This window comes from Eschrichtius robustus, chromosome X (assembly GCF_028021215.1).
Source record: "Eschrichtius robustus isolate mEscRob2 chromosome X, mEscRob2.pri, whole genome shotgun sequence".
In the NCBI taxonomy this organism is placed as follows: domain Eukaryota; kingdom Metazoa; phylum Chordata; class Mammalia; order Artiodactyla; family Eschrichtiidae; genus Eschrichtius; species Eschrichtius robustus.
In genome coordinates this window covers 13,097,324-13,114,904 of record NC_090845.1, presented here as the reverse complement: position 1 = coordinate 13,114,904, position 17,581 = coordinate 13,097,324, and the positions used below count along the sequence as shown (strand labels likewise).

At 42.3% G+C, this 17,581-nt stretch overlaps 1 protein-coding gene across 4 annotated transcripts in view; it reads left to right on the top strand.

Moving 5' to 3' along the window:
- Positions 1 to 17,581, top strand: part of PIR (pirin) — a 102,747-nt gene that overhangs the window by 61,060 nt on the left and 24,106 nt on the right. For 3 of the 4 annotated variants that reach the window (XM_068533136.1, XM_068533137.1, XM_068533138.1), the window contains exons 6-7: positions 8,474 to 8,558; positions 16,049 to 16,093. In XM_068533136.1, coding sequence (XP_068389237.1) covers positions 8,474 to 8,558; positions 16,049 to 16,093 — 130 coding nt within the window. The remainder of the gene's footprint in view (positions 1 to 8,473; positions 8,559 to 16,048; positions 16,094 to 17,581) is intronic. The other variant, XM_068533139.1, reaches the window with a different exon arrangement.

Genomic DNA, 17,581 nt, shown 5'->3' with positions numbered 1-17,581 from the left:
ATGGAAACTAATCTCTCCCGCTCCTTATCAGAATTCTTTAAAATAATCAAGAATTCAGAAATCAGAGTGCTTTGGATTGGAGACAGAAGACATTTACCCTTTGGTTGAAGAGCATCAGCCTATTGTCAACAACAAGAGTTGGAAGTTGGCTTTAAGTAACGTGGTAAATCTACTTTTCATTTCCTCAAATCGTAAGACCTCCCGAAGAAAGGGGAAGGTATGGTTCTCCACACTGGGACCATGGATCTGGCAGTGAGTTTCTTGAGTGTGTACAGAGGTGTAAGTGGTGGAGAGAATGGGTCTGTGAGAGCAGGAAAGTGGTGGCAGGAAGATGAGATTGGGAAGCCCCGTGGGCCATGGCCTGGGTGATGCCCAGAACTCCTATGGAGTAGATCGTCCTCTCTTAGTTGAGTCTCCTGAGCTCGTCAGTGAAGTTTTTTCCACTGAGCGTCTTTTTTGTGATTGGCAGAAAGAGAGCCTACCCGAAATAGACCCAAGTATAGGTGCGAACTTAGCGATACAGAAGACGGTCATCAACTGGGGAAAAGAGAAGAATAAGTCAACTGGGACAATTGGTTAAACATTCATAAAAAGAAACCAGTTTTGCTCATGATCCCATCCCTCATAGGAAAATAAATTTGACGTAGATCAAAGAATTAAATGTTAAAAAGTTTGAACTAGAAAAAGACAGGCAAACATTTAACATGATCTTTGCTTGGGAAAGACTTTCGAAGTTTAAAGGCATTGGAAGGAAAAGCTGGATAGATCTAATCCATGTCAGAAATGCCATAAATGAAATGAAAGGCCAAAACAAGATTTTTCCAACAAATAGTATTAAGGACAAATAGCTTTAATTTATTTTTAAGAAACCCTCTCATATAAATTGATAAGAGAAGCATCAAACTCCCTTAACCCCACACCCCGCAGTTCTCTGCTCCCTCTCTGAGTCACACTTCACAGAAGATTTGTCGGCCCGTGTTCTCTCCACTTCCCCACCTCGTCGAGGCTCTCTACCCGGCGGCCACCCCCATCAGTGCACTGAGTCACTACTCCATGTGGCCAAACCCAGAGGTCTTTGTTTTCCTTCCTTTCCATGGGTTGCATGCTTCCTCCTTCTCCACACTGTCTTTGCTTTCTTTGGCCTCTGAGATAGTACATTCTTGTGTCTCTGGGTGCTCTTTGCTCCTTCTCAGTTTCACTTCTCAGGTAGGTGCCATTTCCTCTACTAGACCCCTAAACACCCAGCTTCCCTGGATCTCAGTCCTGAGTCCTCTTCTCTCTCATTGAATGTTGTCTCCCTGGATGATCTCACCCATCCCATGGACTTAGATACCATGTATAGTCTTACAACTCCCACATTTATTTTATATTTTAATCGGATTGTAATTTATATGTAACATTATGTTAGTTTCAGGTGTACAACATAGTGGTTTGATATTTGTCTATATTGTGAAATAATCACCACAATACACAGTAAGCCTAGCTAACATCCATCACCATACATAATTACAGAATTTTGTGTGTGTGATGAGGATTTTTAAGATTTATTCTCTTGGTAAGTTTCAAATGTCTCCCACTTTCAAACGACTCCCACATTTCTATTTATAGCACAGGCCTCACCTCTGAGCTCTGTGTGGACTCATACATTCAGCTGCCTACTTGCCATCTCTGTTTGCATGGTTCCCAGGCACGTCAAAGTTAAAATGGCAAAAGTTGAAGTCTTGTTCCCCTACCCCCACCTGCCTTGACAGCAAACACACACAAACTCGTTTCCCTTCCAGTCTTCTCCGTCTGAATGAGTGAATGGCACCATCACTCACTGCTCAGAGTGGAAACATGGCGGTCATCCTTATTCCATCTCCTCCCCTACCTACATCTAGTCTGAAATATATTTGAAATCTACTTCTCTCCCATCCCTTGCCCAGCCTTGGCCAGGCCCACTGCAGCAGCCTCTTCAGGGGTCTCCCCTCTCTTATTTACTCCCTTCCAGCTCTCCACGTAGCAGCTCAAGACATCTCTTTACGATAAAAATTGGATCAATGTGTTCCCATTGTACTTTAAAGAAATCCTGCCTGGGTCTTTTCTAACTCTCTAAACTCATCTCATGCCATTCTCTGCAGCCTCCTCCTCCTCCTGTCTGCACGTGGCTCTCCTGTCAGTGTCCAGATCCTCCAGGCTCTTCACTGCCTCAAGGCCTTTGCACATGCTGTGCTCCTTTCTCTGCCCAGAAACCTCTTACCCCCAACTCTTCTCATTCGAGGCCTTCCATTCCTCCCCCATTTTATTTTCTCCCCTCTGCCCTATTTATTTCATTTATGGCATGTGTAATTTTATATTTAATTTGTTAAGCTGTCTTCCTTACTAGGAAGTAAACCACAAAGGCTGAGCAGATCTGTTATCCACCGATATACATATCCAATGACTAGCACACTAGAGACTCTCAGTCGGTATTTCTTAAATGAGGCAGCTAAGTAATGAATGAAAACATAAATAGGTTAATGAGCAGATATTTTATAAAAAGGGAAATACAAGCGGCCAAATTAATACACATCAAGCATACAGAATAGTGCCTGGGGCTTCCCTGGTGGCGCAGTGGTTAAGGATCCGCCTGCCAGTGCAGGGGACACGGGTTCGAGCCCTGGTCCAGGAAGACCCCACACGCTGCTGAGCAACTAAGCCCGTGCGCCACAACTACTGAGCCTGCGCTCTAGAGCCGCGAGCCACAACTACTGAGCCCACGTGCTGCAACTACTGAAACCCACGTGCCTAGAGCCCATGCTCTGCAACAAGAGAAGCCACCTCAATGAGAAACCCGCGCACCACAAGAGGAGCCCCCGCTCGCCGCAACTAGAGAAAAGCCTGCGCGCAGCGACAAAGACCCAACCCAGCCAAAAATAAAATAAACAAATAAATTAAAAAAAAAAAAAAAAGAATCGTGCCTGGTATATACTAAGCCCTCAATATATTTAGTTATTGTTATTCTTATGTTAATAATATTTAGTAGCACTTGTTAAAATAATATCACCCAAACTAATAGTCAAATTAAAAGAGTAACGAGATATCGATTTCTGCTTCTTAAATAAGCTAAGATTAAAAAAAGATAAGATGGTCACTCGTTTGATGAGATGGGCACTTTTTACAGGTAATTACCAACTGATTTGACCAAAAACAGTTTGGATGAAAGCATTTCAGTTAGTGTAACAATTGGTAAAACTGATCTTTTTGTTCAAAAACAGATGCTGCTAGACACTGGTTGTTCAAATATTGGTATCTGTACTGTGGAGGTTGTGCCTTTAGACTTTTTTTTAGGTTAAGTTTTTTCCTGATTTTTTTTCTTTTTGTCTGTTTTTTCAGGCATTTCCAGGTATGTTTTTTCTTTTCCTTTTCTTTTTTTTTTCCCAGCAATTAATCCCTCTCTTCTATTTTTGGACAAGGATGTATTGGGGAAAAAAATTTTAATGTGTAACAACAGGGAATTTATTGGAATGAGTTAACTTTCAACAATAAGAGATCAGATGAATGAAAAAAAGCCACTATTTGGAGCACCTGATGAGTTGGAAAACGGCCCTGTGGTATAGCAAAATTACGGAGACCAGAAAAGCCAATGACTAGCAGTAGACTTGTTCAGGAAAATTGCTGTTCAGTCACGTCATCGTGTTGACCAGCTAGCACACTTTTAGCCACATTGCGTTTGGCCATAAACCTGTAGATATCTCAAGAGCCCTATTAAAATGTCTAGACTTTTAGATGTACAATTTCACTGTGAAGGAAAAAAATAGAAATGTGGTCAAAATTTTATGTGCAAAGATGTTCATCAAAAGTTAACAGTGATGCAAAAAAACAAAGAACAACTGTAAAACGAAATGCCCAACGTTAGGGGGATGATCCAACATGAGAGTAAGAGTCCAGGAATAGGTATACGCACTGTTTCTTTCTTTTATAAAATACTGAGGATTTGCACTTGTTATCTTAGAGTAATTTGCTTAAGCAACGTCTAGTAAGATTGAGAATTCAAGTGCGTTTCCTGAGTAAATCACTGAATCATCAAGGGTTTTCGAAATAGTTCTCAAAAAGATGTGAAAGTATTTATTATAGCTCTGACATGTAGCAAATTGCTGCCCCGTGCTTTTAGGGAAGGCCAGCATGGTGGCAAAATTGCAGCATTCAGGGATAAATGGGTGGCAGTTATCTGAAAGGAGCAGTGGCAAGATGAAAGATACTTTCTTTTCTTTACCATGCTTATACGTAGCAAGCAACATAGCACTCTTCTTTTTCTTGGGAAGACGTACTAAGCCACATAGCTTCCATGTGGAAGTGATTTCATCTTCTAATTAAGATCACATTTAAGAATAAAAGCAGAGGAAGGAAACCAGCTTAACATGGGTATCATACCAAAAGCCAGGGGAAGCGGGAGGTCTTTGAAGAATAGAAGATGAAGGTAGTTCAGGTTCAGAAGGAAGTGGTTTCGTAGACCTTGTTTTTTTGTCTTGCTTGTTTTGTGGTCATTATTGGAGTGGTGTCTTAGACTCATTTAGGGTTTAATTCTGACATATTTATAAAGAGAGACAGGGCTTGTCTGGATTTGGTAGCACCCCTGTTGTTAGAGGTTAGCCAAAATTTACCCTTCACATCTCATAAAGAGTTCTGTTACTTCACTTCTAGAAGCCTTGCTTACATGGTATTTGAACTGTAAGATTTTAAGGCATTGGGCTTTTAAAATACAGACTAAAACCTTTAAAGATAAGTTTCCCAAATGCTTTGAACAGAGAATTAAGAAATGAGAAGAAAGACAAAAGAGGAATAGCTTGGGATTTTAGTACCTGTGCAGGCAGTATTAATCAGGACCAAAAAGGAGAAAAAGGAAAAAGAAAGTAATTTCACTGATGGAATTCAGGTGCATTAGTTCGGTACATGCTGAAACAGATTTATAGAGAAATGTTTTATTCTAGGTTGCCTTGGGCCAGTTTATTTTAATCCTGTGGAAATAGATAGATTGAGAGCAAAAAAGAATGATTTGCTTAATTAAATTTTCATTCTATTTTGAGGGTCTATTAATAGTTTAATACTGTACGTGAAAAGAAACAAAACAGAACTCAGGAAAGAGTGTGCCTAATGGCGATATTTCTTTATAGTTGCAAAGCAGCAGTGTGTGTGATGGAAAAATTAAGTCCAGGTTTGCTCAAAGTGCATTTGAGACTGGCGTTATCATCTTTGAGTTAAATGAACAGAATTTACATTTGCTATTCCAGCAGTACCAAGGAAGATCAAAATTTAAAAAAGCAATACCTATCTGCTCCTCAAAAACTGTGTGTGTGTATATATATCCATACATGTATGTATACACACACTCATGGGAACAGCTTTCAAATTGAATTTTATCTCAGGATGGATTAACTGAAATAGAATAATGTACATATAGGTTTTGGGTAGTTGATTATTCAAGACGTGTTATATTGAAACCGTCAATGATCTGATTTTCAGTACAAAAAGGAGAGTAGAATCAGAATTCTGTTTTTGGCTATAGATGTTGTGAAAAACACCTTCAAAATGAATTTCAAATTTCCCTGTAGCCCTTTTCACACTGTAAGGCAGTAGGATATATTTGTGACTTTATAATGTCTCTCATTGGTTTGTTTACAGTTTTGTAAACGAATACGTAAGTACAGAATTCTGTGTCTGTGTGCATACACATAGCTGTGTCCTCGCAGCATTAGAGAGAGAGGTTACTGTTTTGGGGACAATATGGATTAGGTTGAGAAGCTAGAGGCGGGAAGAAAAGAAGAGCTCACCAGGAGGGCAAAGCTGATGGCCGAGGTTGAGGGCAAGAGTAGTGCGGTTAGCCAGCAGCCCCCTACTCACTCCCCACAGCCCTCGTGGCCCTCCCTCGCCCCAGCCACGTTCTCACTTCTCTACAGCTCTAGTCTGAGAAATCAGAAGGGAATTTAAAATATTAAAAAGTGGAGGAAGACATTAAAATTTTCTGACTCCAGATTTCAGAACCAGAAATACACTTCAGCATCAGTGAAGTCCCAACACCAGATTTTCAGATTGAGTGAACTAAGCCCCGAAGAAGATAAAGGCTTTGCTAGTCAGCAGGAAAAGCAATACCAGCATCAGAGGCTCCGGTTTCCAGGTTGGAATGATTTTTATGACTACATTCTGGGAGAATTCTAATAAAAGTTAAACCAAGAGCCTCTTTTTGATTCATGTCCTCGCTGTAGGCAGGGATACTGCAGCAGCCCCGGAGGCAGAGGTGGGGAAAGATGCTTGAACCTTCTTTTTCTGGAAGAGAGCAAAATATTGCCCAGGAAGAGGAGTCATCCGATACTAAGTGAAGTTTCCCCTTGATCTTTTAAGAAGTAATTTTAGAAGTCTTCATCAGGCAAAACCAGATCCTTTCCAGATGGTGCCTTACGCACCTCATGATGCTAGAGGATCAGACCCTGCATCCCGCGGGTGCTGCCCTTGTTTCATGTGTGTTCCAAGCTCTTCAGATTGATTGGGAATCTTTGGCCTCAGCTTGCCCTTGGTGTCACAGGTCTTTCTGCTTTCATTTATGTATGCGCAGGGGAATTTGCCTTTCCAGCTTTTGGAGCTGTGTAGATGCAGCTTGTCCTCCTAAGCCACATAAAACCACGTACCAGACCACTTAAAGACCAAAGCTTCAATACATGAGACTTTTACAGGAAAGGGAACAATCTTCTGATAGCATTATTTACAATTCTCTATTCTAAAACTTAAAGTACAGACATACGCTTGGGCCATACCTAATCACTTGTCCTGAAGAGAGGCATTTTGCTACGTGTTGGTAAAGCAACTGATGAGTATGCTATGTATACTGTAAATAAATTTGTTATTATACATGAGATTTTCCATTATGAAACATCATTCGGTAAATATTTATTCAACACCTACTATGTGACAAGCCCTGTGCATTGGCCCCGGGTGAAAAGGGCAGATATGTCCATGTCCTCAGGGAGTTTACATAGTTATTCGCTGCAAAATGATGCCTTTATCAAGGATAGTAAATAATTCTGGGCTCTGGATTTTCTTTTGTGGTCTATTTACACATGCGTGTTTTTAATGAGTGTAAGCTTTTTGTTAAAATATAACATATACACAGAAAAGTACACAAATCATGTGTACAGCTCAGAGGATTTTCACCAAGTGAACTCATCCGTGAAATCAAGAAACAACATTGCCAGGCTCCAGAAGCCCCCTTTTAAACCCCGTTCAGTTACTAACCTTCCCAAGGTAACCACTTTTCTGACTTCTGATACGATAGATTAGTTTTGCCTTGTTTTGAACTTTATAGAAATGGAATCATATGTTATACAATCTGTGTCTGCCTTCGTTTGTTCAACATTGTGCTTGTGAGATTCATCTGAGTTGTTGCATATAGCTGGGTTCGTTCATTCTCCTTGCTGTATTGTAGTCCCTTGTATATATTACAGTTCATTTATCCATTCTGTCATTAAAGACATTGGGAATATTTCCAGCTTGGGGCTATTGCTGACAGTGTCACTCTCAAGATTTGAGTACATGTCTTTAGGTGGACATGTCTGTTGGGGATACGCCTATTGAGTTGGAATGCTGGGTCATAGATTATGCATATATTCATCTGTACTACGTACTGCCAAACAGTTTTCTCAAGTGTTTACCTCAAGTGACAGTCCCACCAGCAGCGTATGAAGGTTCCAGTTACTCCACATCCTTGCCAAATCTGGCGTTATGTACTTTTTCATCTCTGTGTGTTTTTTAAGTTACAAAAAATAAGTAGAACAGAACCACGGGGACTTTGTGATAAACAATGAAACATCATAAAGTTTATGGCAACAGTGATAATCCCTCAGATTTTGGTCTGTGCCAATGATTCAGAATGGTATTATATTGAATTACAAACTCTGCTTAACTGTTGATCGAATCAAAGCCACTGTTTACAATGGAAAATCCTGCAAAAGTGGGTCTTTCTTACATTTTGAGCTGTGGCTTTTTCAGGCCAGCAGCGTTGGACCACCTGTTTATGCAAGAGGGCCAAGTTAGAACAAATAAAAATATTTACAGGCTGCTCTCTTTGAATTTCAAAATAGACATGGCTTTATTGAGACCTGGGGAAGAAACATGCATTTGATGTGCATTAACCTACCATATTCAGTAGAAGGGTAGAAGTGAGAAAGTTGGAGCAGCTATTAGGCAGTAAACTATTGACATTGGATCATATTTGAGAAAGGGCTGTAGGGAGACAGCTGTCATCTGGAAATTAGCTTGTCAAGCTAGGAGGGCTAACTTTTAGACTAGACCCTCAGAAGGGGGCTATATTGGCAGCCCATCCTCCCCGCTTTAACGGCATCTCCCAAGGAGGAATTGTATATGTTAATGGATCCAGACTCCAGGCCCATGACAGAGGGTCCAGCTGAAGTAAAGATGAACCTTATTCTTGGAAAGATGCTGATGATTTCCTTTTTCTTTTCAGTCCAAGATTTACACTTACACACCAACTTTATATTTGGACTTCAAATTGGGCCAAGGAGCAAAGCATTCCCACCCTATTCCTAAAGGTATGATGGGCTCTGCAGTTTAGTGATCATTTCAGGGGGAAAAAAAAACCACAAGGGGCTGCCTTCTCTGGAATGGACTTGTTTCTGAACCTCAACACAAAGTTCTATGAACCTTGTTTACGTTTAATTACGTTTAAATTAGCAAATACTGCTTGAGCTTTTCAAGTTAAGAAACTCAGGAGGAATTCATAGAATGTTAGGGCTGAACCGTTGGGGCCGCCCCTCATTTTATCATTGTGAACGCTGAGACCCAACAGATGCGCTACTTGCTCAAGGCCACATGAGGACTCGCTGGACACGGCAGGACATTTACCCAGGTCTCCTGACTTCTGGGCCACCTTCGACTCACAGAGTTCCTGGAGGGCAATCCAATCTGTGTTAGTTATGAACAAGTGCATTCTTGATTGAGGTACAGCTTTTGTTATGGAGGATTTACTTTTAAGTCGTCGTTTAAATCCAAAGAACAGTTAGAAAACTCCCAAGTGTTTAAGGCCAGTTTTATTTTTAAAAATGGCCACCCCTGAGGTCATTAGGCATCAACCTCGGACCCATTCTTTTCTTCTTTGGATTTTTTCATTCTGGCTATTTTTAAGTACAGAAAGATTTTTTACATGAATGCATATGCCTACCTTCATGCGTAATTTTTATAACAATAAACGTGATAGCACGTGTGCTTGAAGATTTAGTGCTGTGGGTTTTTCTTTTACTTTCGAGTTTGTTTTCCTCTAAACCCTTTCCCTCCCTCATCCACCCATAGCAGTATCCTCCCTGTATATCCCAGATCTGGAGTAGATGCCAGATATATCCTTGAATTAGATCTTACAATGTTTTTCTCAACACTTACTCTTCTCCGCTTTCATATATGTGCATGTAAATACACACACATACAGGGTTATTTTGTCCTTGTTTTACTAAAATGGAATCATACCAGAAATATATTTTTTGCATCTTGCTTTTGTGACCAGACAATACCTCATGGAAATTCCTCCGAGTCTGCTCGTATGGCTTGGTTGAACGGCGACGTTCGACGCCATGGGTTGACTACGATGCATTTAGCTCTTCCCTGTCAGCGGGTGCTCCCTTTGTTCCCTGCGCTTGGCTACTGCACACTGGTCTGCACTTTCTCCATGACCCCACCAACACTTGCGTGTGTGGTTCATGTTAATTTTGACTCTGCACTCCGCTGCCACCCTATATATTGCCTCATAAGAGAATGTGTATCTGTCAGTTTACAAAGCTGTACTTCTGGATTATTTTGTCATTATGAATTTTAAACCTGAGATTTGTTTTCAAAAATGTTTTGGAATGCATACAAAAACAAGTAGCTTAGAAATGCGTGTATATCACTGAGTCGCTGTAAACCCACTTTAAACAAGTCTGTTATAAACCCAGTTATGCAGAAGAACCTTTCTTTTCCAATATGTCACTTCCAGTTACCGTGTGTTCTCCCCCCTCCCGTGCCCTCACCCCCCGTATACAGTCATACATGGCTTCATTGCGTTAGGTGACAAGTCTGACGTTTGAGGCTTCCCTGTCCAGTGCCAGACAAACAATTAATTCAGGTATTATAAAGCACTTATTATTTACAGACTCAATAGCACTGGCTGCCTGTAACCCAGCATATTGGCTAGTAAAATTATACTGTACAAATTTTATTATCAAACCATTCAAGTCAAGCTCACCTTTTGTCTTTTTTTTTTTTTTAACTGCCTTTCCAGGTCAAATTCCCGTATAAAGTTCAAGGACTGTCTAAATTCATTTTATTTGAGTGCTTTGTTGCATCAAATATTCCTTGAAATGTGTAGCCCATTGGCTGGGTCCTGATCATGTTTTGTTTATAATATTTTGATTGTTTTGCTACTCATGGTAAAGGGATTTGACGTGGATGTCTGGGCTATGTTTGGCTTTTGGCATAAGCTTTGCAATGTAACTAATGTTGACTTTGTTGTATCATTACCAAACTAAAGGGATAGAAATAGAGGCATACACTGCTACCATCCCATTTCTGACACCAGGAAAAAGCATATGTCCCAAGGGACATCCAGTTAAGGGAGACTGGAAACATTTCTCATGAGCCAGACAGGTTTTATCTGAATTCCATCCCATAAATAATATTGGAATCGATTTTTACCACCTCTTTATTTTCTTCGGGCAAGGCACGTTTCTGTAGGGTTGTGCTAATCTTGCAGAAAACAGACGTTTCATGCAGTGATGATTTGGAAGGCACTTGATATCAGGAATTGAGCTAGATGGTGCATCACTTACAAAGAATCCGATCTGTTGAGTCTCTGACGGTACCAGATTCCTCTCACATTTTTCCTGTTGGTTCTTGGCTAAAATAAGAATAAGTAGTTGTGTTGTTTGTTGTTTGTTTTTTTGCAGTGACTTCTACCATCTCTTGCAAAGCAGTCTGATTTCCCTTGCTGCAAACTGATATACAGATAACACTGTGTGTTATCATTCATTGAGAAGGAAGTAAATCTGTATTTCTAGGAAAATATCAATCTTTGCCAAGAAACTTGTGCCTTCTGGTCCTCCTGTCCCCTTTGTCTTCTGACTGACTGCATCAAAGTTGGGCCCTCAACAAGCACTCTGTTTGTTTTCTCCATCTTCCTTCACAGTATCCCTGCTACTTGGCATTTAAAAGCATGATCTGGAATGTTAAAAAATGGAGGATTGTTATGGTATCGGAAAACTTAATTTTGCTTCCCTCAAGTTTTAACTTTTCTTTAGAGTATATGTACATCAGTCAACAAAATTTCTTTAGAGAACATATAGCTTATCGCATTATTCTGTGGTAAGCAGAATAATGGCCCCACGAAGATGCCCACGTCCTAATCCTGGAACCTTTGAATGTGTTACCTTACGTGGTACAGGGGATGCTGCAGGTGTGATTAAGTTAAGGATCTTGAGATGGGGAGATTAGCCTGGGTAATCCAAGTGGGCTGATGTAATCATAAGGATCTGTATAAATGAAAGAGGGAGATGGGAGTCAGAGTGAGAGAGAGAGATGGGACAATCGAAGCAGATATGTACAACGAAAACTGGTTGGAATCTACTAGGCCCAAGATGGCAGAAGGTTTGACTTCCTGTAGACCTTGAGCCTCATCATTCGCTCATTGTAATACGTTAGCATGTTAATGACACACCCACAGTTGCCGTGACAATTCCGAGGTGGACCGTAAAAGGCCAGAAAAATGGGCCGTGGCCCAATTCCTGGAAATCCCCGCCCCTTCCCCAAATTAGCTGGAATACTCCTCCCACTCGTTAGCCTATATTACCCAGCCCATAAAATCTAACCACCCCATACCCTAGAGGCCTCTCTTGCCTTCTGAGATGGACCGCACTCTGTCTATGGAGCACACATCTCCCTGAATAAATCTGCTTTCACTCTACTTCAGCTCCCTCTTGAATTCTTTCCTTTGTGAAGCCAAGGACCCTCACTTGGCAGCCCGTCCCAGGGACTCGGATGAGACCTGGGGCGTGACCATTCTCTCGTGCCCCCTTCTCCTGCAACGAAGTCACATTCTCTGGCTGTAGAAAACTGATTGGAGGCAACCAGTTAGGGGCTGTTTCTCTCACCTATATGATTTTATCTGTAAAAGAGAAGAAAGATATGAAATAAATATGCCAATGTCTATGTTCGTTGTTTCATCCTTTGTGCTCTTCTGAACTAAAATACTAAAGTATTGAAAATAAACAAAAACCAGTCTCTAAAGTTGAGAGGGAAAGGGATTAACAAACCATGTGGTCTAATGATGAGGACACATCAGACAAACCCAAACTGAGGGACATTCTACAAAATAATGGGTCTGTACTTTTAATGAAGAAAATGACTGAGGAACTATTTCAGCTGAAAGGAGATTAGGCATGACAACTAAATGCCGCATGTGAACCTGGATTCCATCCTGGCCTAGACATGTTTTTTTTCTTTTTGCCCTAAAAAGCATTACTGAGACAACTAGCTCAATTTGAATATCTGTACATAGCTAATAGTATTGTATTAATGGTCATAATTTTTTAACTGATATTGTATTAATTTCATAATTTTTATGAGTGCACTAGGGTTACGTTGGAAAATATCCTTGTTTTTAGGAAATTATTTCAAGGTAAAGGGGTATCATGTCTCCAAGATTACTCGCAAATATTTCAGAAAAAAAAGAATGATGTATATTTCTAGAGAGAATGTTAAAGCATATGTGATAACAGGTTAGCTTTTGGAGAATCTGGGTGAGTGGTGTACGGTAATTATACTATTTTTGTAACTTTTCTGTATGTCTGAAATTATTTCAAAGGAAAAATTAACAAATAATTTGGTGGAATGAGGAGGGGGAAGGGAAGACCCGGTGGGTCTGCCTCCTGTCCAGGAGGCCAGGCATGAGGTCCGTGGTGAGTGAGCTGCCTACCCAAGCTGAATGCAGAGCTATCTGGGGGGAGGCTCTAAGGAACCAGCACTGCTTTGAGGTGTGGCATCTGGTGTGACCCAGAGTTTGGGTAGAGGTTTCTTCTCTCCTTAGCCCTGTTCCCCTCTCCCCTTCCAAACCCAGAGCTGACCTTTGTCATGGATTTGGCGTGCCACCAAGTCATGTTTTTCTACTTTCTCTACACATACATGTATAAGCAGCCATTGGAAAGTTCTTTGAAGTAATGAACTTAAGACTGAGGGGGAAGGAAAATGAGCTGGGTTAAGGCAAGGAATGTAGGCCAAGAAACGCTCTCACTAGGGATGTTTGCAAGAATTGGGAACCTCCCTGGAAATGAGAGCAAATGCCACAGAAAATGATTTACGTGTTTAAAAGAAAAGTTTTCCACGTCTTCTGTTGGACTGAAGGAGGGCTGACATGAATGTGTTGCCGATTAAACCAAGCTACAGGACCAGGGGTAAATGTGACCTTCAACCCAACTCCTGTTCGTTGTCATTGACTGAGGGAGGGAGGGGAAAGAGCTTCCCAGCTGTGAAGAGCCAGTAGCTTGGAGACCACAGTTGCAGGGCCTGTGACCTCAGACAGAAATAAATACGCCAGGATGGTATCCATTCCTGGTGCAGGACAGAAAAGTGGGAGGAAAGATAGGGGAACAAAGAAAGATGAGAAGGACCTGAAAATCTCACAAGAGAACTCTTTGATGATACAATCCTGCTCTTGGCAGAGAAGAAATTCCAAAAAAATGTGGTAGTTCATAAACATATAGTAAGCATTCACGTGATTTGGCTCTTGTTTTGCTATAGCTTTAAGAAAAAATGCTTAGTGGGAATTAAACTAGGTTTAATAGAAGCAAGTGCAGATAGACAACATGATAAAAAGAAGGAAAAAAGGAAATTGCCCTCTTTTCCTATTTTATTCCCTGTAACACTCTGTGCCTTCTAGCCAGTAGCATGAATTGTGTTATTAATGGTGAAGGTGGAGCCTGTATCCTAATGGAAGACTTTTGCAAGGAGTAACAATAGGTGAATGCACATAATACATTGAGTTGGCCATTCCTTTAAGCAAATGTTTGGTCCTTCTGGATAAAAGATTTAAAAAGATAAAAAGAGAAAGAAAACAGACCGTGGCAATTATGTGTAGACTAGTTTTCTGCTTGAAGGGTGAGTAGGAATGAAGCGAAGGGGGTGGAGGAGAAATGAGATTAGAACAATCAAAATGATTCCAAATAAAAACCCACTTGAACAATTGAGAGCTTTGAGGTTCTGTCAGACTTGGAAACCATTAATTTTTTAATACCTTTCAACCATGAGGAGAGGATCGATTATGTCAATCACAACACGTCCTTGCAATGGAATGCTTTGCAGTCTTTCCCAAGGATGAGTTATTTCTCTGTGTTTTGGAAAGGTATCCAAAATAGAACACTGAGTTCTAGTTTTTAAGCAAATAATATATAGTACATAAAAGAGAAAAGAAACTGAAAACACAAATACCGAATTGCTAATGATATTTATGGGCTGGGAACAGTTAGCATGTGTTTTCAGCATCTAGCACGAACCTCCCTCCCCCCAAATTGGACAATGTGAAGACCCCTGGCTGTGCCTTCGTCCTTCTGTCTCCACCCACAACAAGTACACCTGAGTGGTAGCTGGTCACTGGATGATGGGAGGCCGAGCTCAGAAGACTGAGCCAGTGGGTCAGTAAGGGAGCAAAAGAGCGAGTGTGCTCTGAGCAGATAGACTTAATTCCAGAGCCCTTACACTCATTCTCGTAAAATCTCGGGGAGGAAAAAGTGTGAAGTAGGAGGATGAAAAAAATATCGTCTGGCGTCCACCCGAGTGTCTTGTCTTTGTTTTGCCATCCTTCAGGCTTTCCAAAGCAGACTCAGTTTATGTTAAGTTTGATCAGTCATGCCTTATCACGTGGGCCTCTCTTGCACTTTTCAACCCACCTGCCAGCACAGCCACATCCCTAGAGTCTACTTTGTCCTCTGTGATTCTTCCATGCCTGCCGTGGTTTTGTTTACTCTGCCACCACGTTGACTCTCTCACAGACTCCAGTCTGGGTCCTGCCCTTGTACCTTGGACTCGGCCCCGCATTCCCTTCGCAGATCTTGTTTTCTCCCAAAGGCACACGGAGTGATGTTCTGATTCTGTTTTGAGCTGGCTACTCCTACATTCATGTCTCTCAGTGGCACTGCAGCATCTCCTCTGGGCCATAGGGACAATACATAAATATCCGTGGAAATCCAGTGCTCATTCCAAGAGGGCAGATAGCGGGTTGTCACTTAAAACTGTTTGGAGGGGACTTCCCTGGTGGCGCAGTGGTTAAGAATCCGCCTGCCAATGCAGGAGACACAGGTTCAAGCCCTGGTCCGGGAAGATCCCACATGCCGCGGAGCAGCTAAGCCCGTGCGCCACATCTAAGGAGCCTGCGCTCTGGTGCCCGCGAGCCACAACTACTGAGCCCACGTGCTGCAACTACTGAAGCCTGTGTGCTCTAGGGCCTGCGAGCCACAACTACTGAAGCCCGCGCGCCTAGAGCCCGTGCTCCGCAACAAGAGAAGCCACCACAATGAGCAGCCCACGCACCGCAGCGAAGACGCAACACAGCCAAAAACAAACACAAAAACTGTTTGGAGGCCCAAGGAACTAAAGATAAGCCAGACTGGTGTGTTGTAGTTATTAACATGATGTTCGACCTGGAAGGAACAGCTTGTTTGTTAGTACAGCTGTTGGCATATAGATATATAGCCAGTGAATAGCACACTGTCTACTTGGGTGGCTCTTGAATACTTGAGGCCAAGTCGTTTAGGTTTTGGGGTGTGTGTGTGTGTTTGTGTGTGAACGCGTGCATGTGGGACTGTGTTTAAAACTGTTTACAGAACTTAAGTTTTAAAATGTATATATATCTAAAAGATTTCATCTTCAAACCTTTTGTATCTGTAACTTATATAAGTTTATATATTTGTATGTCATATGTAGAGTATTAAATATTTGATATTGTTATCTCTTTGTTCCTTTTGGCATTATGGACACTAACCTTTTAATGTCGCTGGTCCCTTTTCAGGGTGGACAAGCTTCATTTATACCATATCTGGAAGTGTGTATATTGGTAAGTGATCAGTCTGTCGCTTTGGGCTCAATTGCAATATCATTTAAACCACTGCCAGGAAGGAAAGGTAAGATGAAACCTTTCGTGTAATTGAATACTATGTTTCCTCCTGTTCGGCACCAGCCCCCTGTACATCCTGGTACATCCTGGTACCCCCAGGGCAGGGCACCTCTCAGCTTCCAGTATATTCAGTGAGGGAGGAGAATAGGAACACCAGACATGATAGCAGCCATTTTACTGTGGCCTGTGTGCAAATGTAAGGTCCAGGCGCAATTATGTGGGTTGACAGCTTGCTAGGATGTTGGCAAGCCCCATACTGATAAAGGGATGGAGCTTTAATGGGCTGCAAGGGGAGCAGGAGTCTATCTCCTGGGAGGTGGAAGGAGGTGAATTTGCAGTCCCAGGTGCTTCTGAGAAATCTCGAAGTCGGTTTTCTTTTATTCTAAGGGGTTGTGTATGTGTCACTTGTTGAGTCTAGTCTAGAAGGGATGTTTGAGACCCAGTCAACTCTCGTTTTATAGATGAGGTATGTAAAGGCTAGAGAAAGTTATTAAACTTGCCAGAATTATGCATTGGTAGACCTGGGACCAGAACCAAGGGCTTGTCAATTCCACTCCATATCCTTTGTACAATGACAACACAGGAACCACACCATCTAACTTGTCTTTTCCAGTCTAAACCCTTTAGCCAACCCAGCGGTACAAGAGCCAGGAGTGGTGGGAGAGTGGAGCTTGTAGAGTAGGCTGGCTCCTGCCTGTATCTACTCCCACTCTCCCCATCCTCCTAGAAGCAGCGTGGAGGCCAGGAAAGGTCGCTGTAGGTTTGTCAGAAAACTGCTGTAGCAGATGCCATTGGTGCCCTCCCCACACCCACTGGGCCTTAGCTCCTCAGGGCCCACTGACCGACTTCCAACTGCCAGTAGTACCTGTGTTTCTTGGCCTGAGGCTTTCTCTGAATCCTGGGAAGGCTACTCTGCCCCAGTCAGGGCAGGATGAAAGTGCTAAGGAAGCTGCCTTGCCCCTCAGGTGGGATAACGCTGAGGCCTGTGTGTGAGGCCTTTTCCTAGAGTCTCCTGGAGGCGTTATGTTCAAGCTACCCATGTGAGCGTCCTTGGTAACACATCCTTCATTGTCTGCCTTCCCTTTCCTGTCTGACTTTCCCAATTCCTGGACTGGTGTTTCCTGGGACTGCCTCCAAGGTAAACTCCTTGGACTCAAATATGCACCTCAGGCAGTGCTTCTGGGAAAACCTACAGTAGGAGAACCAGCGTCGCTTCTCCCCTTCCCTGCCCCTCTTGAACAGTGATGGTGCTGTGGATGGGGTGAGGGGGATGGAGCCGAGCATCTGGCCGCTCCCAGGTGCAGGCCAAGAATCCCATTCCTGAGGCCCTCTGTGGTTGGAGCTCTCTACCCCAGCCTGTAGCAGAGCCTCCTCAGCAATGAGCTTGCTGCCCTAGCACGGCTACGTCCTTGCCCCACGCTCCCAGCC